The 26941-nt window shown below is 46.7% G+C and overlaps 1 protein-coding gene across 7 annotated transcripts in view; it reads right to left on the bottom strand.

The window, feature by feature from the left end:
* Positions 1–26941, bottom strand: part of CSMD2 (CUB and Sushi multiple domains 2) — a 664749-nt gene that overhangs the window by 100780 nt on the left and 537028 nt on the right. For all 7 annotated transcript variants that reach the window (XM_054538082.2, XM_054538100.2, XM_054538088.1 and 4 more), the window contains 11 exons: positions 23227–23421; positions 22083–22199; positions 20301–20414; positions 13388–13483; positions 11958–12161; positions 11426–11550; positions 10239–10335; positions 9032–9136; positions 4360–4478; positions 3767–3836; positions 1084–1200 (listed from right to left, as the gene is read on the bottom strand). In XM_054538082.2, the coding sequence (XP_054394057.1) occupies positions 1084–1200; positions 3767–3836; positions 4360–4478; positions 9032–9136; positions 10239–10335; positions 11426–11550; positions 11958–12161; positions 13388–13483; positions 20301–20414; positions 22083–22199; positions 23227–23421 (1359 nt within the window). The remainder of the gene's footprint in view (positions 1–1083; positions 1201–3766; positions 3837–4359; positions 4479–9031; positions 9137–10238; positions 10336–11425; positions 11551–11957; positions 12162–13387; positions 13484–20300; positions 20415–22082; positions 22200–23226; positions 23422–26941) is intronic.

Here is a 26941-nt window from a genome sequence, read left to right as displayed (position 1 = left end):
AAGACTGCCGAGGGTGTCATTGCTTTGCTCCCAGTTTCCTTCAGAAGATGGTACTGAACACCCAGTTTCCTTCAGAAGATGGTACTGAACAGAAAATAACATCTTTCAGAGGGCCACCAAGCTCTCTCCTCCCCTCCAACCGGATTTAGAGAAGGCCAGTTAGACTGCTTTCTCCCAAAAGCCCCTTCCCTAATCTCTAATCACACTCCAGGCTGAATAATGAAGGATAAAATGGGAGATCTTCATTGCTGAGGCTTACAGACTGGCATTCAGGGCTGTGCAGGCATAATCCCCTTGGGACATTTCATTCCTAGAAGCAGTGCAATGTCTTGGGCAAGATGACCCGGGTGTACGGCCCATCAGTTCCATGTCAGCACAAAGCCCTCATCCCTTCAACAGAGACATTTGGGTTAAATGATATTCCCAGTGCATAATACGTGGATCACCAGCAATTAAATTTTGTACCCACACTGATGTCCTCCACACCCTGACAACCTCCCATGCCTGGCATACTCCAGCTCCAAAAACAAAACAAAGTAAAAATAACCCCCCAAAACCAAAAAAACAACCTTCCCAGTCTCTAGGCCAGCTAGAATATGCATATGAAGAAGAATGCAAACTCGATTTCACATTGATTTGGCTCAATTTAATTAGGATGATAAATCAGACATTGGAGTTAAAAGTACAACTTGAGGTCCAGTCTCTGTATGACAGATTTCCGCCCCCCTGCCTTTTTTTTTTAAGTCCCGGAGTAATTTATTTTTATTATTTATTTTTAATATCAAGTGATACAGTGTTAGGTATAACCCGAGTAATTTCTCATTCCACATTCCTGGATTTTAGTTTATGGCTCAAATAATAATAATGGCAACCCCTAAGATTTTTCTCCCCCTATATGTTAGTCTCTGCCATTCTTAATTGGTCGTCACAATTGTACAAGAGGTCAACAGATGAGAAAACAGAGAGGCAGAGTACTAAACAGACTTGGCCCAAGGTTGTGCTAAGAGATTTAGGTGGACAGTGGTTTTAAGCTCAGGGGTCTGGGCATGACGCCTGTCTCCTCTGGGGGTTGCAGAGACTTACCAAAGCCCACAGGCAGTGCTATTTTCCAGGAGCAGTCCATGTTACTGGGGTAGTTGCCTGGGAAGCCGGGGCTCAGGATCACCCCCTCCATCTCCTCCACTGTTCCCCCACACTGTGCTGTGACAATGAGATGAGACAGAGGATCAGGACAACATCAAGGCGTGTATAGGGCCCTGCCAATGTTTGGAAGCTCCCTTCAAGCAGCAGTTTTTAAGCTTTCATGAGTCATATAGCCCCTTGAGAATCCAAAGGAATCTTCTTAAAAGACTATGCCCACGGGCAACATTCAGTATGTACATTCAGGAAGGGAGGTGCATTCTAGGACAGCCTGAAAGTCCACAAACCCAAGTTATGGACTCTTGACCTTGAACATGCCCTTCACAGGTCAGTTCCCTGGCGAGGATGTGCAGGAAAAGTGAGGAAGTTCTGTGCCAAAAGAAGTCCGACCATTTCTTACCCTATCCCCCAAATCTCCCTCTTCTCACTGCCCAGTCCACTCTTCCAAGACTGCAGAAAAAGGATGAAGGAAGGGGACTGGCATGCATCAAGTCCCCACTCTGTGCCCGGCACCATGCCAGGCTCTTCTCAAATATATATTTCAGGGGGCAGGGTGGGCGGCAGGGGAGGCTCACCATGAGCCTATCCTCAGAAAAGTGACTGTGATCAGCATTCCACAGGAGCCAAACACCAGGCTGTCTGAGTGACCCAGGGGCTTAGGGACATCTGATATGCCAATCAAGGTGAATTCAGAGTCATCTGAGGATGCAGGGCTGGGGCGCCCCTGCAGTCTGGTCAGTTGACATCAGTTCTTTTTTTATTTTATTTTATTTTATTTATTTATTATTATTATACTTTAGGTTTTAGGGTACATGTGTGCAACGTGCAGGTTAGTTAAATATGTATACATGTGCCATGCTGGTGTGCTGCATCCACTAACTCGTCATCTAGCATTAGGTATATCTCCCAATGCTATCCCTCCCCCCTCCCCCCACCCCACAACAGTCCCCAGAGTGTGATGATCCCCTTCCTGTGTCCATGTGTTCTCATTGTTCAATTCCAGTCCTAATAAGATGCAAAAGACATCAGTTCTTTTCTTTTGCATCTTATTAGGAAAAGGTTGTGTGAACAGAAAGGGGCTAGCCAGTCTTAGAGACCCAGGGAAAGGATTGTAGAACAGGTATTGGCAGCTCCAGGCGAGTGCTTCCTGGGGAGAGGGCAGCTTGGCAAACAGACCCGAAAACAGTGCAGAGTAGGCTCCAGCCTCAACTGCCTGTGTCACAATCCCATCTTCACTTCCGATGGGACCATGGGCAAGTTCAAAACCCTCCAGAACTCGGTTTCCCACAACTGTAAAATAGAACTAGTGACAGCACCCATCTAACGGGGTTGTTATGAGGTCACATCAGAAAGGACTGCATTTTACTTGGGACAAGGCTGGCACATGTTGTAAACCCCCAATGACCAGCAGCTGCCGTTAAGTGAATGGTTTCCATGGCAAGGTCTTTGTAGTCTCTAATGGGGGAAAGTGCCTTGGGCTGACCATTCACATTTCTGACCTGTTCCACAGATGCCTATGCCCTACGCCATGGTGAAACCACAGAAGAGAAATACTATCATGCTTGAGTGTCACTCCCTTACCTCCCTGCACTTCCTACCCCAAGGTCAGCCTTGAGGGGCACCTCACAATCGACTGGGCACCAGAGAACCTTAGGTTTCCGTTCCTGACTCTGCCACTTCCTTTTTAATCCTAAAAGAGATTTCCTGTTTGCAAATTGAGGGTAATGGTACCTCCCCTGAAGGGCTGATCTGAGGAAATACGAAGCTCCATGCCTAGCATATAGTAGATATTAAATAAACGTGCCTTTCTTCCTTGCCTAACTGGACCAGAAGCTTCTGAAGGGGAGATGCTGTCTTTTCTTGTGTCTGCTGATCTGCTCATCACTGCCATACACAGGGTAAGGGACGAAGCCAAGTCCTTGTTTTGCACATAACCCTCAGCATTTCTTCTTCTTTTTTCTTTTGTTTTTTGTGAGACGGAGTTTTGCTCTGTCACCCAGGATGGAGTACAGTGGTGCAATCTCAGCTCACTGCAACCTCCACCTCCTAGGTTCAAGTGATCCTCCTGATTCAGCCTCCTGAGTAGCTGAGATTATAAGTGTGTGCCACCACATCTGCCTAATCTTTGTATTTTTAGTAGAGACGGGGTTTCACCATGTTGGCCAGGCTGGTCTCGAACTCCTGACCTCAAGTGATTCTGCCTGACTCGGCCTCCCAAAGTGCTGAGATTACAGGTATGAGCCATTGCGCCTGGCCACCCTCATCATTTCTTTATTAGATTTGTCTGTCTGTCCCACAAGAAGTCACAGGGGGAAGCCCAAAGTGCCTAGAAATTCCATCTGGGATCTGGTTGATTAACTAGAGCCAGAACGGTCATCATCATGTTTTCAAATGGGCAAACCTCCTGTAACTTTTCATTTGGTGGGGCAGAGGTTTCCAAAAGTGATGACTGCATTAAATGGGAGTTAGAGATTATAAAAACATCAGTTTAAAATGACTGACTTGGAACAAATCCAGAATATCAGACTTTCTTCTGATTTGAACTTGAACTCAATGATACACTACTGAGCTAAGATCCCTGAGAGAAAATGGGTTGGAATGAATTGTAAAGTCTGGGCTGTCTTACCAATACAGAGTGGAGGAGGGTAGTTCCATCGCCGCACGGTTCCGGGCATGCAGGAGATGTGGGCGTGGCCCTGGAGGAATCAGGAACAGGGATGGGCTAGCTGTCCCCGTGGGCACAATTGTATGTACAACCAGGGGCTGTACAGGGGTCTGGTTCAGGGGCCTCATGTTAAGGAACAAGATACACAAAGACACACAGATCCACTGTGGGATGGGAGTGAGGTAGAGGGAGAGAGAATTTGGGGAAGGACAATTATTAACAACCAGTGCTAAAGAATTCTCGTTATTAGAGGTTTCCTTGTGAGATTCCTTTAATTACTAAATTCCCTGAGGGACTTCAAAGGGAAATTAAATTTCCCTAAAGCCGAATCAAACCCAACTTTGCAGGAACACATTGGGGGTTGGCTTGTGCCAAATTGTTTAAGTCAGCAGAGTTTATCTTTTGCATGAACAGCTCCAGGAGAGGATAATGGTACCCGGGGGACCTGGGGGCTACTCCCTGTTCTTTGGTGACTGTAGCTCTGCTGGTGCAAGGCTGGCCAACCACATCTCAGGGGACACCTGTTGCCTGCTCTAGGGTGTCAGGGGAGGTACCTGGAGGGCATATCCCGGCTCACACTGGAAAGACACCACATCATTCACCAAGTAGCGCTCGCCAGTCTTCACCCCATTACTAGGCACAGCAGGTTCCGGACAACTGCTCAGGCCCACCGCTAGACAAGACAGGGACAGAAGGAAAGGAGAATGGACTAGCCCAGCAGGTCAATGTGGCAGTAGGCTGGGGTGATGCTGGCGGCAGGGAGAAGGGGTGCCTCTAATTTGTGCTTTCTCTCGTCCTGTAGGCTAGTTCTTCCCAACTCTCTTCACCTTGTAGCACACAGAGAAAAACAGAATATTTACATGGCATGGAGGCTCAACAGACCAAAGCTCCTTGGGGAAGGTGGGTGTGATCCCAGGGGATGCTGGCTGTCCTGTCCACCCACTGAGCGCTTAGCTAGGGGGCTTAGCTAGGGAGACTTCTCTGCATGCTCTCCTCCCACATCCCTCCTGCTTCTTACTCTTAACTTCCCTCTGTCTTCCTTATCCTAAGAAGACAGATCCTGTGGGCTAAGACAGAGAGACAGAGAGACAGAGAGAGAGAGAGAGAAAAGAAAGTCAAGAAGGAAAGAGAGCAGGGAGGGACATATCAGCAATGCTCAGGGGCTCAGCTAGAGTCTGACTTTCCAAGACTCTGAGAAAAGTGTGCTAGCAGATAAGACTCTCCACTGCCTTATTTCTCCTGTTGTGTTTTCAAGGTCAGGCCAGCCCCTTTCTGGGAGCAGCACTGGTGGCCTCTCACACTTTGCCTCCCATGTTCAGCTCTGGCCTCACTGAGCACTGGCCCTACTAAAACCCTCCTTCATCCCCTACCCCAAGCCACTGCTAGTCCAGTCCATCCTGCACTCACAGGCAACTTGTGTTGCTTAAAATTTCTCCTTGAATCGTGGGACCTCCTTGCTCAGTGATTTGAAGCAGGTCCTCATGGCCTATCATATGGAATCCAACTTTCTCATGCTGATGTTCTAAGGACTTTCATGATATTGGCCTAGTCCTCTTTCAAGATCACCTCCACGGGATCTCAAACGCTCCTCCTTCAGTCTCCTTTTTTGACTTTTCAAATTCAACCTGCACTCATTTATTCCTCATTACATGCCTGGCATTGCACACAATGTTTTGCTAGAGCACCCAGCTTGATCTTCCTCCTCCTCCTTTCTGCCTGTCCATACCATCATCCCAAGAGAAGTGCTCACTGAGCACTTCTCATGAGCAAGGCTGGGGCCCATTGGTGTGGGTATCCCTTTATACCCTTCAAGCAGGTCTTCACATCCCATTTCACAGTTGAGGACACAGGCCATAGGAGGCGCTGAAACATTCCTTTAGTAAGCCACAGACCCAGGATTCAGACCAAGCCCAGTCTGACCCCAGGTCAGCCAAGCAGAAGCCAAGCCCTGAGGCCACATGAGCCCATGTCTGACCCTGTCCCCTGCTGTCCCTGCCTCCCCTCCTAAAACGGCCCTCATCCTGCTTTGAATCCCTCCCTGGCTGCCTCCCACACAGCAAATGAGAGTGTAGCATTTCCAGACAGGGGGCTTCCTGCCTCTCCTGTGCTCTGCAGGAGTCCATGTACAGGTGCAGGCACTTCAGATGCACTAAAAAGTTTCTGTGTCTTGCTGGACTGGACTTGGAGGGCACTTCTCCAGGGGCAAGGGCCAGAAGACTCATGAGGAGGCGGAGAGGTAGCTGTAAACTCTAAAGTGGTCTTCTTCACCAAGGCGGCAGAAAGGGGAGGATGGCGGACTGTGTATCTGGGTGGCATGGCCCAGAGAGTGTGGGAGATGGCAGCCTTGGCCCTTCTGGAGGCTCCCTTGGGGGATACAGGCTCCTTTGGGGGACACAGGCTCCCTGAGGAGCCCACGTGTATCCAGTGCCCACAGGCCGCTAGGGGCTCATGGAAAAGAAACAGGGAAGGACCAATCAGTCTAGACCACCAGCCACCAACCCATCTTCCCAGGCAGCAGCTAATGAGTCCTCATGCCACATTCAGAGATGAGACTCTGATAACTACATGTGCTGTTTTTCCTTCTGAGGGAAACTCACATATAACAAAATGCACAAATTGTGCATGAACATGGTAACAATCAAGTAAACATCATAATCTTGAGTGTACATGTGCTGAGTTTTGACAAATGCCTGTACCTTTGTAACCCAAACACCTGTCAAAACCACAGAACGTTGCTATCACTCTGCAAATTCCTTCACACTTTTCCCAGGCAATTCCTGTCCCACATGTGCATTTAAGATGTGAGTGTGATATTTAGAAATGAAAACTCTTTGAGCCTTGTCCAAAACTCTCAGCAGCTGAGACAAAAGACCCCAAGGACAAGCATTAAAAAGAACCATCAAACTGAGTTTCAAGTGCTTCATTTGTCATCTTGTCTATTTCTCCCCCTTCCTCTCCACACTCCAAGTAGAACAAAACTCACTATTTGGTGCAGTGGTCGCAACTAAGTAGACCTACTTATTGGAAAGACCTACTTACTGTCCAGTGATGGAGAGAAGAGCAGAATGAGAACAAAAAAGCGTGGTAGGAAGAAAAATGGAATGGGAGAAAGATGAGGCTGAAGAGAAAAATGGGGGGGGATATAGAAAAGTCCATTCTAACTTATCTTATGCTACACAGATTGATTTTATTTAAGCCATGCTTACAACAAAGGAAAAATTATTTTTTATCATATGTAATTTATTACTTTTGAAAGCATATTGCTCCATTTCCATTTAAATTAAATAAACATTAATCATGAATCATAGCAGTGGATGTGACTTTTCAGTACCCTTCAAAACCATTTGCCTCTACAATAGCAGTTAATTCTCTATTGTCTGTGAGCTCTTTGTAGATTATCCTACAAAATAAAATATAACTACAGGGTCCTGGCTCCTAGGAATTCTGGTCTCCAAATACCAGTGGAAAGCTCTGTTTCTCCCTAGCTCTTCCCATCATGAGGGGACAACACATGAAATGTCAGCTACTGAGAAAACTGCCAGTCCCCTTGGATAAAGAAAATTGAGAAGAGGTGGATTTTTTCCTGGGAATGAGGCAGTAGAATGGCAAAGTGATTTACAAAGAAAATGTATCTTTGGAAGAAGAAAGAACAAAGAAGATTCTAGGGAACATTTAAGAGCTCAAAATATTGGATAGAGAAACAAAACTGGAGAGAACAGAGAAGAAGGGATAAAAGGAAAAAAATGTGATTTAGTCAAGAAACCCAGGGTATTTCACTCCACCAGAGAAGTGAAGCCTTACATATCTGCTGGAAGGAGTCTCAGAGGTCCCTGCCCTACCCTTTACCCTGCAGGGTCTGCTTCTAGCTGTCCTGGGTCTTTTTTTTTTCCAGGTGCATGCTTCAGTTCTTTCAGGTGATGAGCATCCTGGGATCTGTTTAATTCTTTCTGAAGCAGCTGGATGAAGTTCATTTGTTTCACAGACCCAGATGGACATGTGCATAACATACAGTTCTGACCCAATCAGGCATCTAGCACCAAGTGGGCCTTCTTTCTGCACAGGCCCATGCTGTCACAGATGGTCAAGCCAACCATGCCTTCATGCATTTTTCACTTCTCATTGCAAACTTAACTCAGGCATCCCCTTTTGCAAGGCCTTCCATGGCTAGCTTTAGCTCTTTTCCTTTGTACTTTCTTAGCATCTCTCCTTTCCTCTGCACTTTCTTAGGTTTCACTAAAATGACTGTGTCCATGTCCATCTCTCCCTCTAGATTTTGTGCTTTTGAAGGCAGGGGCCTTGTCTTATTGACCTTTGTACTGTGGGGACCTAACACAGGGCGGGGCACATTGCAGGTGCTCAATGTTTCTTCACAACGTGTGCATCTCCACCCGCCCACAACCATTCTCTCCCTTGAACCACTTCTCTACCATCTAGAGCCATCCATGAGAGCACCTGTAATGCTGTCATGCACCTCTCTGTCTATGTGTCTACCTCTCTCTAGTGGACTTTGACTGACCCATCTTAATCTTTCCCAATCCTGGCAAAACCCAGCACAGTGCCTGGCATGTTGTAAATGCTCAATAAGTATTTGCTGAATAAAAGTGTAAAAATTGCTGCTGCCTACCTATTCTTTCCTGTACCCAGTGGAGAAAGGGGGTGGGGCAGGCAGTCCCAGTATGCAAGCAGTTTCCCTAGAAACCTCTTTCTTTGTTCCCCAGAAGGCACATCCACAAATCTTTTTCTGTGAAGAGTATTTGGTAGTGACCACTTAGGGATGCCAGAAGCCAGGATATAAGGGTTTGAGCCTGCAGTGAGAAATCTGGTAGAAGATGAGTGAGGTAGCCAATGAGAGGAGGAACTTCAGAAATAATCACATCATAGAACTAGGGGTTAGAAAGGCCAGGTTTTAGACCTGGGGGAGGAAAGCACAATTTTCTTACATCCCAATTATATACCGGGACCTTGGCCAATGCAAGTCCCCTTCCCATTCCTGGTGTGGATACTGAGCAGGCATACAGGTTTTCGAGTAACAGACACTTGGACGAGAACACAGCCTTGAGGAGGTTTCAGACCTTCTCTGGGCTTTAGCATCCTCACCTATGTTTGTGGGAAGGCTTAAGTGGGATGGACAATATGCAGCTCCAGTTTAATCCTTGCTCAGAAGGGGCTCAGTAACTGTTAGGTCCCACCCTGAACCCGGTACCAGCCAAGACCCTGGATTCTCACTTTTGTACTCCAAGTGGAAGCCAGCTGCAGATACGCTGATATCTGAGTAGAAATGAAGGTAAAGCTGGTTGGAGGTGCTGTTCAGAAGGGCAGGCACGGTTGTTCCTAGGGCAAAGACACCAGGGGTCATTTAAGTTTGGCTCCTCCAGGCCCTTGCATTCCTCCCCATTCCTCTGGATTTTGCTACCTGCTGACATTCGGCTCCCAAGGCCCCCAGATGTCCCCAATTATGAAACTCACTAAATGACAAATTAGCACTCCTCAGAGGGCTAGGTCTCCAATGGCTGAGGGAGGGGAAACTCCAATCTGCTTCCTGTAAGATGAGCCTGCTCAGCGGGCAGAGCCATGTGCCCGCAGGAGGGTGAGGGATGAGTTGGGTCTCCTCATAGCCATCTTCAGGATAACTCTGACCTGTATTATTCTCTGAGCAGTCCTGCAGTGTGGACAGTTTATCTGAAGCATGTGACTCTTCTTTATCTCTTGGCCACCTAGAGTTCTGGGCCTAAAAGATTCAGATAATTGCCCTGGCCACTGGGCACAGCTATACACCACACTCAGTCAGAAGTCCATCACTAGAATGGCAAAATGGTGTTGCCACTTTGGAAAACAGGAAGTTCCTCCGAAAGTTAAACATAGAGTTCCCACATGACCCAGCAATTCCACTCCTAGGTATATACTCAAGAGAAGTGACAACATGTGTTCACACCAAGACTTGTGCATGAGCATTATTCATAACAGCACAAAAGTGGAAACAAGCCATTGACTGATGAACGGACACATAAAATATGCTCTGTCCTTACAATGAAGTGCTGAACCATACTGTGACTTGGTGAACTTTGAAAACATCATGTTAAGTGAAGGAAGCCAAACACAGAAGGCTTCCATTTATATGAAATGCCTGGAATAGGCAAATCCATAGAGATAGAAAATAGATTACTGGTTACTAGAGGCTAGGTGTGGGCTGGGGAGGGAAGTGCAAATGGGTACCTGGTTTATTTTGGGGTGGTCAAAATGTTCTGGGATTAGATAGTAGTGATGGTTGCGGGACCTTTTGAATCTCCTGAAAACCACCGATGTGTCCACTTGAAAGTGGTGAATTTCATGGAATATAAATTATATCTCAATAATAATAATGATAATAACAATGTTCATGATGATGAGCTCTAGTACTACCCTCCAAATTGAAGCCCCTGGAAACCCAGCTTACCTGAGAAACTCCCCAGCATGGTTACAGTGTTATCTGCACCATCAAATACTTCCAGGGAGTCCCAGTTCTGCTCTGTCACAAAACTGATTACTTGGATCTGGGAAGGCAGAAGAGTGAATTGTTGGTTAGGCAGCCTGCATCCCTCCCTCCTTCTCTGCTTTCCCTTTCTGCCCTTCCCGTAGTTAATTCAATTTGTTGAGAATCTACTCTGGGCCTAACACTGTGCTAGTCCCTTTCAATAAAAGTAAGATGCAGCCCCGACTCCAAGGAGCTTGTTGTCCAGTGGGGAAGACAGATGTGGAAAAAAATGATTAGAAGACAGTGGGATATTTTGCAAGGCAGAGAATGGGGAAAAGAAATTCCAGGAAGTGGGAAGACAGTCTCACTGACCGTCTCCTCATCTCTGGAATGTTCCTTGGGTTTCCCCACTTTCCTGCCTTGATTGCATCAGATGTCCTGCAGCAATGAGCCCGTAACTCACTCCTGCCCAGATCTGTCTGCTGGACTCCCAGTTTGCTGCCTCTCTGTTGGCCTTGCAGGCTCCTGACCCTCTTCCCTGCCTTGGCACCAATGCTGGGGCCTCCCTCTGCCTGGCTCTTACCCCTGGGTACTAGTTATGCTCCCAGTTCAGCTTCTACAGCTCAGGCTGTGCGCGGTTCCCTAGGTGTGTGCCTGGGGGTTCTCTGTGCTTCATCTGTGTTGGGTGCTTTGCTCTTTCTTCTCATCAGCACTGCCTCCCCTTCTAACCCTCACAATCTTAAGAAAATCTTTAGCCATTTGAGAAACAACTTCTATGAATCCTTTCCATACTTCAGATTCCAGCTCCAGGCCCATTCCTTCTTTTAGCCTCCCTTCCTGGCCAGGGCCAATCAATGTCTACCTCTCCTCCTTCCTGTGTTACCGGACTCCCACCGCATGCCCCTGAAGCTCTTGGGGCCTGGAACCTGCTGTGTTTTCTGCATGGCAGCCACATCTCCACACTTGGGACTGAGCCTCCTTAGCGTCACATCTCCACACTTGGGACTGAGCCTTCTTAGCCGCAGGGGCAGGTACAGGGCTGATATGTCTCTTTCTGGCTCACCCTGACTCAGGCCTTGGCACCAGCCAGCACCTGTGGTTGTCACCTGTGAGCAGTTACCTGTGAGCAGACGGCCACCTGCCTGACCGAGGTGCCTCCTTGCCCCTACCTGGATGCCAGCGCCTTCGGGGACCACGATCTTCCACACACAGTTGAGACTGTTGAGGTACGGCTCTGGGAAGCCGGGGGACAGGATGGTGCCCCTGCGCTCCGTGAGGTTGCCTCCACACGGCACTGGGAGGAGAGGCCGTCGGGTCAGAGGCTTTGTGGCCTCCCGTGGGAGCCTTCCCAAGCTGACTCCTCCCTCAGGGCCCCCAGCCTCTGTTTGTCCTCCTCCCCATGGGGGTGTGTCCCTAATGTCCCCAGTCCTGCCATCTCCACGGCCTCTCACCATGCAACTCTCTTCGGGGCCCTGGGCCCAGCTCCTCTCACCACGTGTGCCCCGTCCCCAGTACACCGGCTGTCTTTACACAGCCCACAGCGCCGGGGACTGGGGTTGACTGGGACACCCCACCTCAGCCATGCGGTGGGAAGCGGCCGCTGTGTGTCATGGGGCATCACTGGGGCTGACTGCCTCCCCTAGAGAGAAAGGACTACGTGCCGCCCCCCGCACCCCCAACGCCCGGGTCCTGGTTACTCACCCACACACGTGGGCGCTGAGACATTCCACTGGGCCAAGGCCCCAGGCACAGGGAGGCACTCGATCTCTGGCGACCCCTGCAGGGCATAGCCGGAGTTGCATTCGAAGCGGACGATGGCCCCCACCGAGAAGTCACTGCCCAGCCTCTTGCCATAGCGGGGTTCTGGCACAGAGCTGCACTGCGTGGCGCTGGTTCGGGGAACCGCTGTGGGGGACAAGGGCACTGAGGGGAGGCCTCACCCCCCAGAAACTGGCCCAGGGACGGACATACAACGGGTCTGGAACAAAGACCGTCTGGATGAAACCCTGGGAGGCTCTGGATGCTCTCCCGTAGGGAAGGGCTCGAGGGCTAACTAGGAGGATGCCTGTTATACTGAATTATAGTTGGACACACAGGGCTACAGCACAGCTCCTGGAAAGCACGGGAGGTAGAGCCGTGGACCTCCCACAGACCTTAGGCCCAGTTTTGTTCTTTGCCTTCCCAATGACGCCCCTCACTCATCAGGGTCCCACGTTCCCTAGCAAGGAGAATGGGCCTTCCTCCTCCACCTTCAGGGCCTTTGCTCTGCCTCTGTCCTGTTTTCCCCATGTGCCTTAAGATCCTGCCTGGGGCCCTGCCCTCCATGACCCCAGTCTTCTCTCCCTCCTGCTGCCCACAATGGCTGATGGGCCCAGGATGGCCTTCCCTGTGGCAGGATCACTCCTGCATAGAGAAACACAGCTCATCCTGGGCAGAGTCGAATGAACAGGACCATGCTTAGAACCTGGGCCCTACACAAGTAGATGTTCTCCTTGGCAAGCGGAGGTTGTGGGGGGTGAAAGCCAGGATGCTCCAAACTGCCATTCTGGGCCAGTAAGGAAGGGAACTAACACCGACTGGCTGGTTGGTACCAGCTACTTCCTGAAGCCTCTTTGCATCTTATCAGTGAGGCATTGCGATCGCCCTCTCCTTACAGGTGAGCAAACAGGCTCTGAGGCCTGGCGTAGCTGGAGCCTAGCTCGAAGGTGGGGAGGTGGGATTCAAATCGATGTCCATGGCACTTCAAAGCCTATGTTTTCCCCGCACCTTTACTGTGCCTGGCAGACAAAACCAAGCTCCAGGGGGGTCTAGGTAAGATGCCTGGGCTGGTCTCTTCAGTGCCATCTGGACCATGCCAGACAATGGGTGGAGTGGGGAAGGGGAAAAAATTAGCTGCCCTTGTCTGATTTCCTTCCTCATTAAACACAGAACTTGTCTAAGAAATGTCTGCTGAGTAAGTGAATGCATAAAGTTAACTGAATTTCAGGGAATTGCCCTACAAACTAGTAACTGCCCCCAAACACCCTGAGAAAGGGACTCAGACTAGAGGTCAAAGATCCCTGTTCCTTCTATCACAAGTCCCTTAAGAACCGAGATCACCTTCCTATCTCCAGCGTCCATGTCCTCCATACCTTGGTAGACAAAGTGGAAGCCTCTGGCTGGTGTGAGGCCTTTGGCGCTGAACTTAATGAGAACTTGATTGGAGGTGGCCAAGGGCAATGATTCTCCTGCCGAGATAAGGGGCAAGGAGGAGAGAACAGTGAATCCAGCAGGTGAGCCCAGAAGATGAAATCCTGGCCAGGAAGGAGGGGCTGCCAGTACCCCATGCAGCAATTCCTTCCATATTCCAGGCCTTCCTGAAATAAAATCTCACATTTTTTACTGCACTTTACAATTTAAAGTTTATAGAAAGCTTTTTCATCCACAGTCTTAACTTGACCTGTGGTCACTGTGAGGTTGGCATGACAGAGTTCAGTACCCTCATTTAATAAAGAAGGAAAGAGAGGCCCAGAACGATTAAATGACCTGTGCCAGAAAGGAGAAGGCTGCTAGGGATGTGTGGAGCAACAGGGATGGAGACAGCAGCTGTTACCAAGCCGACTGACTGGTGATTTACTTGGAAAACTGACATCAATCTGAGTTTTTAAAAATAGCATCGGCTTCTAGGAAGGAGGATGATGTGATCATCTAGGAGCAACTGGTCTTTCCCAGACACTCTCCCACCATCCTGTGAAATGATCGATAACCAGAGGGATGGTGTAATTTATTGCTCATACTAGAACACTTTTGAGAGTCAAAGAAAGTGCTATCAATAGTTATGGTGGGACTGTCCCAGGCAAACCAGGATGTACTATTGCTGGTCAATAACATACAAACTGGGGGGAACCTGTATGAGCACAGGAAACCAAAGGAGGGTGACAGCCTTTGTAGCAGAAGACAAAGGTACATCTTCTGCCTGGTGCAGTACAGATGGGCCGGGGAGAGACAGCACCAACTAGACCTGCAGCCAATTAGTGTAGTTGCCATCCTGGGGAAGCGCAGGGAGAACATGGGTGGAGGCAGCAGCATGGCCACTCTGCCTGCTGCCCCCCTGCAGCCTCAGGGACCCCTGAGAAGGGCTGCTGACCCCAGACCCCATTCTCAGGAGGAAAGAAGGGATTACAGAGAACCAGGCTCTATCTCCACTACAGTGAGGGCTAGAGTTGGGACCCACAAAGGAACTACTGGGAGGTCCACCTGTACTTCCAGGAAGCTCATGTGATGCCACCAACAGGGGAGCAGAGAGCTTTTGCAAGGCAGGCTTAGATGTATATGTGACCCAGAGGGCTAAGCCTGGCTAGGAGTCATTGTCCCAGCTAACATTTATTGCCCCCAGCTCACGTGTAGCTGCCAAAGCAGAAAGAAACTCATGAAGACAAAGCCTCCCTTTGTTATCACTGCCATCTCCAATTCTTCCTCCAGATGGATGTGAGCAGAGTGAAACTCAACTTTTCTATTTGGCCTGACAGATGTGGATAAGGACCCTAGTGAGCTCTCACAGAACCCATGTCAACTTCAGCCCTGAAGGCACATGGGCCCCATCTTCAAGGGAGAGCAAATAGTAAAATCACTGGACATAAGAAAAAATGTTAAACTTTTGAGGAAGGAGATCACTTTGAGAAGTCAAAGCAAATACTTTATGTGAACCACACCAAAGAACAGGCAAAACTCTCAGCAGATGTTCAGTCATGGTTGTCATGAGATTAAATCTAGCATCGCATCTGTGAAGTCAGAGGAAGAAGGATCTGAGATCAATAAAGGCTGCAAAGAGACGAGAAATGCTAGTGCAAGCAGCTGGATTCCACAGAAACTGAACAGTGAAGTGGAGATGAAATTTGGGAAATTCTCTCAGAATCCACAGAAAAAGGATAAAGAGATTAAAATAACGAGAGAAATGACAAGTGACATGAAAGATGAAAAAAAAATCCATATGCATATATCAGGAATTCCAGAAAGAGAAGACAGAGAAATTGAAGGAGAAAAAAAATCATTTAAGGCAAGGTAAGGTAGCTCACATCTGTAATCCCAACATTTTGGGAGGCTGAGGCAGGCGGATCACCTGAGGTCAGGAATTTGTGACCAGCCTGACCAACATGGTGAAAATCCATCTCTACTAAACATACAAAAATTAGGCGGGTGTGGTGGAGCACACCTGGAGTCTCAGCTACTCAGAAGACTGAGGCAGGAGAATCTCTTGAGCCTGGGAGGCAGAGGTTGCAGTGAGCTGAGATCGCACCACTACACTCCAGCCTGGGTGACAGAGTGAGACTCTGTCTCAAAAAAAAAAAAATCATTTAAGGAAGAAGACACTTTTCCTAAGATGTGAGGTACAGATTGAAATATTTGCCAAGTGCAAAGTAGAATTAGTGAGAAGAGACCTCCACCACAACACATTCCAGTGGTCTTTTTAATTAACAACAACAAAAAAAGAAAATCATATAGACAGAAAAGCACAGGTTACTTACAAGGACAAAGAATCACATTGGACCCCAATTTGTCTGTAATAGTAAATGTTGGAATAGAGTGGAATAATTACTGCAGTTTTGAAAGATAAAGTTTGACCCATAATTTGATTTACAATCAAGTTGTCATTTATATCCCATGTCAAAAGGAAAGCATTCTCATATACGCATGGTACAGAAAGTACTGCAGTTATAAGCCCTACTGAAAAAAAAAATAAAAACCCAAAACTAAAGTAGGGAATTCAGGAAACAGCAGGGATAAATACAACCAGAAAAGTATAATAACTATTGTCAATGAGCTAACAAAACAAAATGCAAATGCAAAAATTTGCTCTTGGGGAAGAAGTCCACAATTTAAAAAATAACTACTATAACATTAATATAAAAGTCCAAATATATCAAGAAAAACTTAAAAATTAGAGATGGGTCAGGTATGTATGGAAAAGCGAGGAAGCAAAATCAAAACAACACAAACAAAAGCGCAGAAAGAACAATACAAGATGACAGATATCAGACCAAATAATTCACTTGTAAAATAAATGAGTCAACTTCCTCTTAAAAGAAAAAGACTTGGAGAAAATGAGAGAAGATATGTCAGGAAAACAGATGCAAAAATTGCTAGAAATACAAGAAGACAACAAAATATCATAATTGTAATGGGAAATACTTTCATGCAACATTCACAATCATTGATATATCAAATAGAAAAACAAAATGAAGACTGTTGAGTAGTGGTCCTTAAGCTTTTTCTCCCCCAGCACAACTCAGGGACAGGGACATAGTACACTCCCATCAGTATCAATGGCTCGTTATCAGTGTTTCTCCAAATGAGGAATAAGGGACTCTCTGAACATACTGATATTGATATCTACAGGTTTTTTTTTTTCTTTTGAGACGGAGTCTCGCTCTGTCGCCCAGGTTGGAGTGCAATGGCGCGCTCTTGGCTCACTGCTACCTCTGCCTCCTGGGTTCAAGTGATTCTCCTGCCTCAGCCTCCTGAGTGGCTGGGATTACAGGCACCCACCACCATGCCCAGTGAATTTTTGTGTTTTTAGTAGAGATGGGGTTTCACTGTAATCCCAGCACTTTGGGAGGCTGAGGCAGGTGGATCACTTGAGGTCAGGAGTTTGACATCTACAGGTCTTATACATCTTTATTTCTCTCTCACTCTCTCATCTTCCTCCCCCATCTTCTTCCTTCCTTCCTTTCCTTCCTTTCCTTCCTGTTTCTACTGGTCCTATACACCTATATCTACATCCATATTTACATCTATAGGTCTTAAATGTAGACCTCTCTATATCTCTTTACTTGAAAATCTTTACTATAACTCTAAATCTATAGCTATACATCTATCTATCTATCTATCTATCTATCTGTTTTGAAAAGGCATCCTACTCCAGGAGTTCCTGATTTACACTCTTGGTTGGGTGTGTACGTGTGAGGTGGTGGTTACAAAAAATTCATTTGGTTGAGAATCACTGATACAATAGATTTGAATAACAAAATTGAGTAAGATTGATTTAATGGCAATTACAAAACTCATTTACTCCTAACACTAACTTTAGGAGGTAGGACTCTTTCTCTTTGCATTTTACAGAGGAGAAAACTGAAGCTCAGAGAGGTCAAGTATTGTGCCCTAAGTCACCTAGAAAACAAATAGGAGAGCTAAGAAAAGAGTGTGATTGTAGAGCCTGAGCTCATTCGTCCTGCTTCTCTACCTTACAGAGAACACACATCCTTCTTAAATATTTAGAAAACTAAAAAAAAGGTCCTCGGCTACTGAAAGGACCTCAATTAATCCCCAAAGAAGAAATGGTACAGGCCACATTCTTTCACTACATGGAAATAAAAATATAAATTAACACAAAAGTTTAATGCAACAAGAATAAAATCCATATTCTTAGGGGAAAAGAAAAGACATTCTTAGCCAACACTTGGGCAAAAAGAGTAAACAACACCATGATGAGCTATTTAAAAAGTAATGATGATGAGCATAGTACATATCAAAATTTATGGCATGAATCCAAAACTATGCTTGGAGGTGAATACATCGCTGTAAACATGTTCTTTATTACACAGAGAAAATAATGAACAGAGCTCTCAATTCAAGAAGTTAGAACAAGAACAAAATAATCAGAAGAAAAATATGAGGAAGGAAATGATGAAATAAAGGCAGATATTAATAAAAAAATAGCAACAACAAACTGCAGAATAATTGATAAATTGCAGCAATAAAAATTAAAAAAAAAACCACAAAAACACAAAACACCTGGTACAGCCGAGTAAAAAGGGGATGATGAATGCACGATGCAGCATAACAAAGGCAGGAATGTCACCACTAATACAAAGCAGGGTAAAGATCACCATAGTACATTATATACATTGTGGTACTAAATGCAAATGAAATTATGAAATGGATTTTTTACTAAAAGCTAAAATATCAACATTGATATTAGAGTAATATACCTGAATAGACCAATAACCATTGAAGAAAATAAAAGAAAAACCACTGAAAAGGAGGAGATAAAATAATGAGACAAATTTATTTGCAGATGATATTACTTCTTGCCTAGAGGAGCCAGGAGAATTAGTTGGCAGTGTAAGCAGTGTTATGAAGAGTCCAATGACTTTACAAAGCAAATATGCCAAAAACAACAGTCTTTGAATATACTAGTAAAGACCAGCTAGAAAACATAACGGGGGAAAAAAGACCCATTTACAACAGCAACAAAAATCTCCATGAAATATCTAGGAATAAAGTTAACAAAAAATGAATACTGCCTAAATAAAAATTATAGCACCATCCCAAGGGCTACAGAAGACAAACAAATGGAGAGACATATTGTATTCCTGGATGGGAAGAAGAGTTAATATAAACATGTGAGTTCACCCTAATTTAATGTATAAGTTTTATTAAATCCCAGTCAAGATTTTGATGCAATGTTTTAAACTTAACAAAATATTTCTAAATATAATTTGGAGGCAAAAGTAAGCAACAACAGCCAATAAAAATTCAAAACAAAGAATGGCTCTGGGGACTTATAGTACCATGTATTTAAAATTATTATATAGTAAACACTATTATAGTGTTATAATAATTAAAACGGAAAAAGGAATAAATAGACACTTAGAAGAAATGGATAAAAAGTCTAAGAACAGACACTTCATAAAAATTTAGTATATGTAAATTTGGCATTTTGAAAATTCTGCTAGGACAACAGATTAACTATATTTGAAAGAATATGGTTAGATTCCCTATATCAAATAATAAATCAAAATAAATTCCAAAGGTATTAAAGCAGTGTGATGAAACTAAGAAGTGAAAGAAAACACAGAGGAATATTTATTTGACCAGCATAAAAGCAAAGGAGAAAACTATATAAGAAAACATTGATAGATTTGATAGCATGGGAAATTTACATATTCTGACATTAAAGCACCCTGAAGAAAATTATATAGCAAAAGACAAGCTGGAGAGGAGGGCTTTTTATAGCATATTATATATATTTATATAGCTTATAAAATATGGAGCTCTACTCAATAAATAAGAAAATAAGTGCTTATAGAAAAATCAACACAAATTCACAATAAATTCACAAAAAATGCACAGGCCAATAAACACATTATAAAAATTTAACCTAACTAGTAATAAAACAAGGAAAATTAGAAAATGAGATACCATTTTCACTTTTCAAACTGATGACGCTTTTGTTTTTTTAATTACCTGGTTTTTGTGAGAATAAAACATGCCCTCTTTCTTGTTGGTGATCAAACTGACAAGATCTTTCTAGAGGGATATTTGATAATCTGCATAAAAAGCCTTAAAGATCTCACATATCCTTTAACTTGACAATTCCACTTCTAGATATTCTAAAGTAACAGAAATGTGTATAAAGATGTATGTACAATACATTGCATTACTATTCATAAGCACAAAACATTACAATCTAAATGTTCAATAATAGGGAATTCGTTACATAAATTTTAACTAACTATGAGAGAGACTACTATGTGGCACTTAAAACTCCTAGCCTAGAGGAAAAAAAATGACAGAGAAAAGCTCGTAGCGAATATTTCAATAAAATATGTATATTGGTTTGTTGAATAAAATACGTAAACTTCGAAGTAGATACAAAGACTGGAAGGAAGTCCACTACATCTTGTCAGTGGGCTCTTTCGGGGTAGTCTTTGTTTTGATTCTGTATGCAATTATTTTGTTTTGTCACTAAGTTTTCTGTAATGAAAATGCAATACATTTATAATAAGAAAAAAAGTTGCATCTGAATACGAACCAACAGGAGAAGGCTACACCACAAGGGGGCGGTGTAGACACAGCCTAGGTAAGGGCAGCTGCTGAAGGCCCCGCTAGTTGGAGCTCTCAGGAGCTGGCTGCTGCGTTGTAGAAAAGCACCAGAGCACGACAGGCACGCAGAGCCGTAGGGTTCCACCTGCGGCCATGGGGTGCCTCTAGAGCCTCCTTCCTTTAGCCGGCCGTGATGCCCCCGGCCCACAACCATCCCTACCCTGGCCGAGCCCCGGATACCTGTATGGGAGCCCGAGAGGGAGCTGAGGAGCCGCGAGTGCTGGCTGTGGCCGTCGTGAACCTCCACCACGTCGTTGAGGGCCGTGTGAAAGAAGGCGAACTGGCCAAACACCACTGTGGAGGAGACACGGTGTGGGGACTGGGCAGGCACGCTGGGGGCAGGAGAGGGGATCTAGGGGTCTAGGGGCCCAAGCCAGGAGGAGGGCAGCCCTGGGGAAGTTGTTGGTTCCTGGGCTGTGGCTTGCTGCACTGGTTAGTGCAGTGGCACAGTCTGGCAGTGGCCAGACACCCGGCACAGGGAGGCGGGGAGCTGGGAAGTCCGGGCTGGCCTTCACAAGGGTCAAGACAACATGGAGGGCTGCACCCAAAGGTCAGGCGGGTGGAGGCGAAACTGAGCCAACTTTGTTCCTTTCCCAGACAGCAGCTGCAGCAGCTACTGGAGGCCATCAGAGGGCTTTGGGTACTATCCCTCATTCTCCATGCGATGTCAGGACCCCACATTCAGGCGTCCCAAGTTCAGTTAGTCAGTGTCATTGAGTTGAAAACTGTATACAGAGATCTGTAGTGAGTGCTGTGAGCTCCTTATCACTGGAGGGATCCAAGCACAAACTGCATGCCCACCTATCAAGGATTCTGCTCTGGGTAGCAGATCAGATTGGACAGCCTTTCAGGACTTTTCTAACAGCGATCCTGCAGGTCTGAGACCACCTCAGTATACTGGGAAGTGTGTGTACATGTACATAGGTATCCTGGTTCTGGGGCAGGAGTGGGTGTACTGATCGCTGGAGCTATGGGTAGAGATGAGACTGGGAATTTATAGAGGACAGAGAACATGTCTCTCTCATCTCTGCAACTCCAGGACCCAGTAGAGTGCATGGCCCCCAATGGGCGCTTACTAAATGTTTGGCGAACGCCTCAAGCATCAGGCCTTGCTCTGTGCTTGCCCATCCTGTCTTGGGGAATAAGGAGCTGGCTCTCTGCAGGCTGCTCCCTCCCTCCTGCTCCTCCCCGGGTGGTCGGGACATGTTGATGTCCTTTGCCACACCCAACATCAATTGTGTTTAGATATGGTTGTTAGTCCTCCTACAAAGAGGAGATCCAGGAAGAAAGAAGCCAGCCTGGTCACCTGGTTGCCCTTCATCTTCCTGAATGCCTCCAGGGCTGGCAGGACTCTTTAATGTCCCCACTGCCAACCAGGTAATGAGCCTGGGTTGGTTTTTCTGCCCACATCTCTTGGAATCTAGAAGTTTCTCTGTCTTCCCAGGGCACTGGCCTGCTTTTCACTTTTTTCTTGCTTGTCCTACCTATAGCTTCTGGACCAGGCTTTGGTTCTCAGATGGGACACCAGAATGATGTGGCCCCTGGTCTCCCTCACCTGCACTTTCAAGCCCAGCTCCATCCCATTCCTTTCCTCCCTCCTGCTCCTTGGCCACTCACCCTGGGTTCCTAACAGGTCTAGATCTGCAGCACCTCCCTTAGGACTTGGGCCATACTGGGTAGTCCCCTGGGGCACCTTGCCTTCCCTCTGTCTTGGCCAGTTTCTCACCAACTCTGTCCCCTTGGTTCTGGCGGGGCTCACTTGTGCCCTTCTGCCCTCTTGTGTCCGGAATGTATTCTGCAGCCCATTTGAGAAATGTCAGCACTCGGCCGTCCTTTTTGGGAGACTGTTCCGCAATTCCCACAATGGGGCTTTATAACTGGGAGGAGTCTGAGGAATTGCCCATTTTGGAATGAGGGTGAGGAGTCAGAAAACATATGAACAACAACAACCAAAACCCATACCATAGTCCTTGGGCACAGTAACAAAATACAAGCAGATCTGTCCACTGGTGTAGTTCTGGGGGTAGTTGGGGGACAAGACCACTCTGTCCGAACCCACATACTGTCCCCCACAGGGGGCTGAAAGAGAAACCAGATAGAGAGTCAGGTGACCTTGTGGGCCTCTTACCGGTGACCATCCTCTGTTCTGCTCCAGCCTGAGCTTCTGGCCCCAGTAGGGCTGCCCTGAGGTGGGCGGCCCCTAGCTTGGAGAAGGGAAGTCCTGCGGACCCTGCCCTGCCCAAGGACATGCAACCCTGGCCTGGCATGTGGCCTGAAACTTGCCCTGAAGCTACCGAGGGCCCTCTTGGGCAGGTGTCAGTTCTTGCCCTCTACCTATTAACCCTGACATTGGTCCCTGAAGTCACAGCCTGAGGGAGCACATTAGGAAACTCTTCTGCTTACATGTGGGGCTAGAAATGATCGGCTGCCCTGGCTGACATCTGACCTGGACAGTGAGTGTCAGCCTGAGTAGGGAGCTGAAGCTTCCCCGGACTAACCCCATGGGGAGCGGCCAGCCCATGTGACCCAGCCACCTTCTGTTCCTCTCCACCGTGCCCAATTTCCACAAGGGGCGGGTCTGAGCCTGCCTCTTTTACCATGACAAAGGGGTACCCTTGGCTTTTCAACAGGTGGTCACTAAGCTCTTAAAGCCCTGATACTCATTCCTATCCCTCTTGTCAGGACCCCCATGGCTCACCCAGATCCACCTGGAATCAGCACACTCTGCGGGCCTTACTTCAACATATCTGATCTCTCAGTGATTTTCCCTAGGCCTAGGAACTAGTCCAGGAGCCACCTTTAAATGACTTCTCCCTGGTGTGAGCCCCCTGATGTGGCATGTCTGGGGGCCTCTGTTGAGGGCATGAGCATCTATGTGAATGGGGGTAGGGACACCATGTGTTCTGAGATGATACCTTGACAGGAACTGCACACCTAGTGAATTATAAGCCACTTCTATACACATCCACGGCAAACCCAGGTTTGCCAGGCTTGGAGGAACCGGGCTTGAGGACCTTGCCCCCCTCCCTTCCCTAGCCCACAGTGCCTTCTGCCCCTGGCATGCCCTCAGTTCCTCAGACCCCTGCCATCCCAGGGCTTCCACCACCTGTGCAGACTGGCCGGGGATTGTTCCACACGGGCTTCCCATCAGGCCCCAGGATGCAGCTCAGGGTCGAGGTGCCCTCAACTTCGTAGCCCCCGTGGCAGTAGTAGGTGACGGAGGAGCCCAGCTTCAGGTCGGACCCCACCCTTGTGCCGTTCTTGATGGAACCAGGATCAAAACATGACTCCCGCGGGTTTTCTGGGAAAAAGAAACACAAACACGTGCACACACACAGAGGGCTCATGAGGAGGCTATTCTTGGGCTCCAGTGCCCATGAGGAGAACCTGACTTTAATTAGCCACAGAGCACATGGGAATGCGTGACTGTGGCTCCTATTCCCCTCAGGTCTAGAAACGTCTCTAAATTTGGGTAGAAATTGAAGGATGGAAATCACATTGAAGAGGGCAATTTCCCCTCCTCCTCCCATGTTCTTGCCTTGACCGACAGAGGAAGGAGCCCCAGCAAAATCCCTGAGGCCCTCTCTCATCCCCTGCTTGCTCCTCCCCAAGGAAGCATGTGTTTCTCTGGCTGGTGGGGGCTGACAGTCCCTGGCCCATATGTCAGCTGCCAGCAGGGTCATTGTGGTAAAGGTCAGTGCTTAGGCACAGCCCACCACTTTGCTCATCTTTGACCCCCCACACTTAGCAGCCTCCTGGCCTTTTGTGTTCACCTGAGAAGCAGGGCAGACAGTCTGCTTTTGGAGATGCTCTTTCTCTTCCTCTGTCTTCTGCCCCATCTGTACCACTGGCTGGGGAGTGGAGCTGGCATCTGTTCTGCAGGCCCAGTCATACCCATCTGTTGCAGGTACTTCTGAGTGCATGGGTACCAATACTTAGATTCAGGGAGGAAGTACAAAACTCACTTCCACCTCTGGGTTGGGTTACCCGACCGGTGGGATAAGTTGATGTCTCCAGTGCAGTTTTCTAGGGCTTTGCATCGGGTATTGGGTGCTTGCCAGTTTATGAAAACCACAGTATTTTTTTCATGTGGCTATTGATCCTTACATGTCTTCCATATCAGTCATACAGTGATATGAATAAACAGTCCTCTACTCTGTCCTTCTGCACCAAACAAGACCACTCTTGACATTGCCTGTGGCTTGAGAGTACTAGTCCAGGTCCCAAATCTCTGGAGTAGGACACTCTCCAGCATCCCTCACCATCAGCTGGAAATCCTGAGGAGCTCCTGGGAGCCCATGCTCACGCTTCTATGCATGATTACCTTTCCTCAGTCCTCCTTGTTCTAAGATAACTGATGGTCAAGAGGGTTGTCACCAGGGCTAGGCAGTAACAGGATACAGCTGAGGCCAGTCAGTACCAGGGAGATGCAACTGAGTATCAGGTTGACTGATGAGCATTTTGGAGGATACATTATTGGGGGGCAACAGAGAGGTCTAGAGATGGGGACTCACAAAAGGGTGCTGACAGTACTTGCAGAAGGACTCAGAAATTCAAAGAGTGGAGCTAAGGAGGGAAGAACCAGAATAGAAGGGATCAGTGTTCATTCATCAGAGATGAATGGCTCAGGAGGAATTTTGCTGAGGGCGGTCCTTGTCACCTGGGTACCTTTTAGATTACCTACACAGGAGGCGGCCATTGCTTGAGGCTGTCACTCAGCTGCCAATCATCTGGTTGACTGATGGGATGGAACTCCGAGAGTCTCACTATTGCACAGGAGCATGTGAGAACATCCTGCACCTTAAGTCGTTGCCTGCAGCTGAGAGTGGAGCAGCTCTGGATGCACTACTGCGTTTAAACCCAAGTGGGACTGAGAACATAGCCACTCGTCACAGGGGACTCCTCAGCGGTTTCCTCATGTGCCCCGTGATGCATTGCCTTGACCTCCTTTATCAAATCTGTCTTCTCCATATGCCTAGTATCTCTGGCCAGAATAGAAATGGCCACTGGGTGACCCATATGTGAGTCATAGAGACCCAGGGACCTGTCATCATGTCTTTTGTTTCATCTATCCTTTTTATAAATTCAAAGTGGGTTAAATCTTACTTAAAGTTCAGAAAAATTAAATAACTTGGAATCAAAGTTCACACAGCTCATAAGAGGCAAAACTAGCTGTAGTCCCCAATAACCACTTTCCCCACCTTCATCCATCAATAACAGAACTCCAATTTTATCCAGAGCTTCAAGGCATCAGCTAAATTCTACATTTCCCAGCCTCCTCGTGTAAACACGAGTTAGATCATGTCTGCTGAAAACAATCCAATAGTCTCCTGTCTCACTTGGGGTAAAACCAAAATCCTTACAGGCCTTCAAGGCCCTGCACATGTGGCCCCAATAGTCCCCTCTGTGACCTCAGCTCCTGTTGTCTCTATGCTAGCTTTGCTCCAACCACACTGGCCTCTGGTCTTTGTGGCTCCCTCTCTTACCTCTTTCAGGACTTAGCTCAATTTGTCCTTCAGTGACACTCTTTGAGCAGCTACTTAAAATTGCAATACTCCTCTCCCCAATGCCCCCAACACCCTCCTCTGCTATATTTCTCTCCACTGCAGTTAATACTCTCTCATCGACTCTATATTGAGCTTATTTTTTTCTGTCTCCCTCCACTAGAATATAGATTTCAGAAGGGCAGCTGTTCAGTTTTGTTCACGGCCGTATTCCAGTGTCTGTCTCATGGTGGGCACTTAATAAATATCTTCAGTGGATTATTGTGGAACTTTTAAAAAGACTGTTTAAGAGAAGTTGACTCAGCTGAGGGAAATGCTTATTGGCCTTTCCTTCCTTGCACCTTTCCTCCTTCTCTCAGTCTGGAACTCAGACATGATGGCTGGAATCTCAGTTGACATCTTGGATCAGAGATAACCTTGAAATGGGATCCATGGACTAGCATGGTAGAGTAGGGAGACAAAAGGAGCCAAGGTGGAGCTCCCTCATCAATCCTGGGCACTGTCCTCAAGATTTCTTTTATAGGAAGTCTGATAAATGCCTACCTTGTTCAGGCAACTGTTTTTGGGTAACTGCTACACCAGCATTGGACCCTAGCTGGGTATGACTGGCCCAGAACTTTACAGATGTCAGAATGTCCTTTCTTTCCTTATTTGTGTGGCAAAATCCTACACTTTTAATGCTGCCTTCTCTCTGGCAGAATTCTGTTTTTCTTTCCCTGGTTATAACATGTATCACACTATTTTGGTAGCTTGGGTAAGGGTATTTCTTTCCAGTAGGTTCTGAACTCCTGGAGGAGAGGATTCATCACCTAATCTTCTCATAACCCTGGCAACTAGCACAGAACTTGGCACCAAGGCTGGCCCTATTTGGCACATAATAGAGGCTTAATAAATGGCTGCTGAATTGTTTGGCTGAATACTTTGAGGCTTGGAAAATCAACAACCACATCAACGATTCCAACTACAGACTCTATTCTATATTTACTCATATGTAAGAGAAAGATGAGCTCATCATCCCAAGCATTACCACATTAATAATAATGACAAGGATAATGATAGTGATGATAGCCCCTTACATAGGAATATCACTTCATAATTTTCAAGGCACTTTCCAAGCCGTTATCTCATTTGTGTTTCACAATACCCTCTGCAGAAGGCAGGGCCAGTTATGCTCATGTTCAGTTTATAGATGAGGAATATGGTGATCAGAGAGGCCAAATGAGTCTTCCAAGCCTTTCAGCTATTTAGAGGTAGAATTAAGACCAAAATCAGGTCTTTAGTCAGCCAAACCAAAGCTCAGCTGTGAATGATAACACT

The sequence above is a fragment of the Pongo abelii genome, chromosome 1 (genome assembly GCF_028885655.2).
Source record: "Pongo abelii isolate AG06213 chromosome 1, NHGRI_mPonAbe1-v2.0_pri, whole genome shotgun sequence".
In the NCBI taxonomy this organism is placed as follows: Eukaryota; Metazoa; Chordata; class Mammalia; order Primates; family Hominidae; genus Pongo; species Pongo abelii.
Note: the sequence above shows the minus strand (reverse complement) of the source record. Positions and strands in the feature narration are given on the sequence as shown.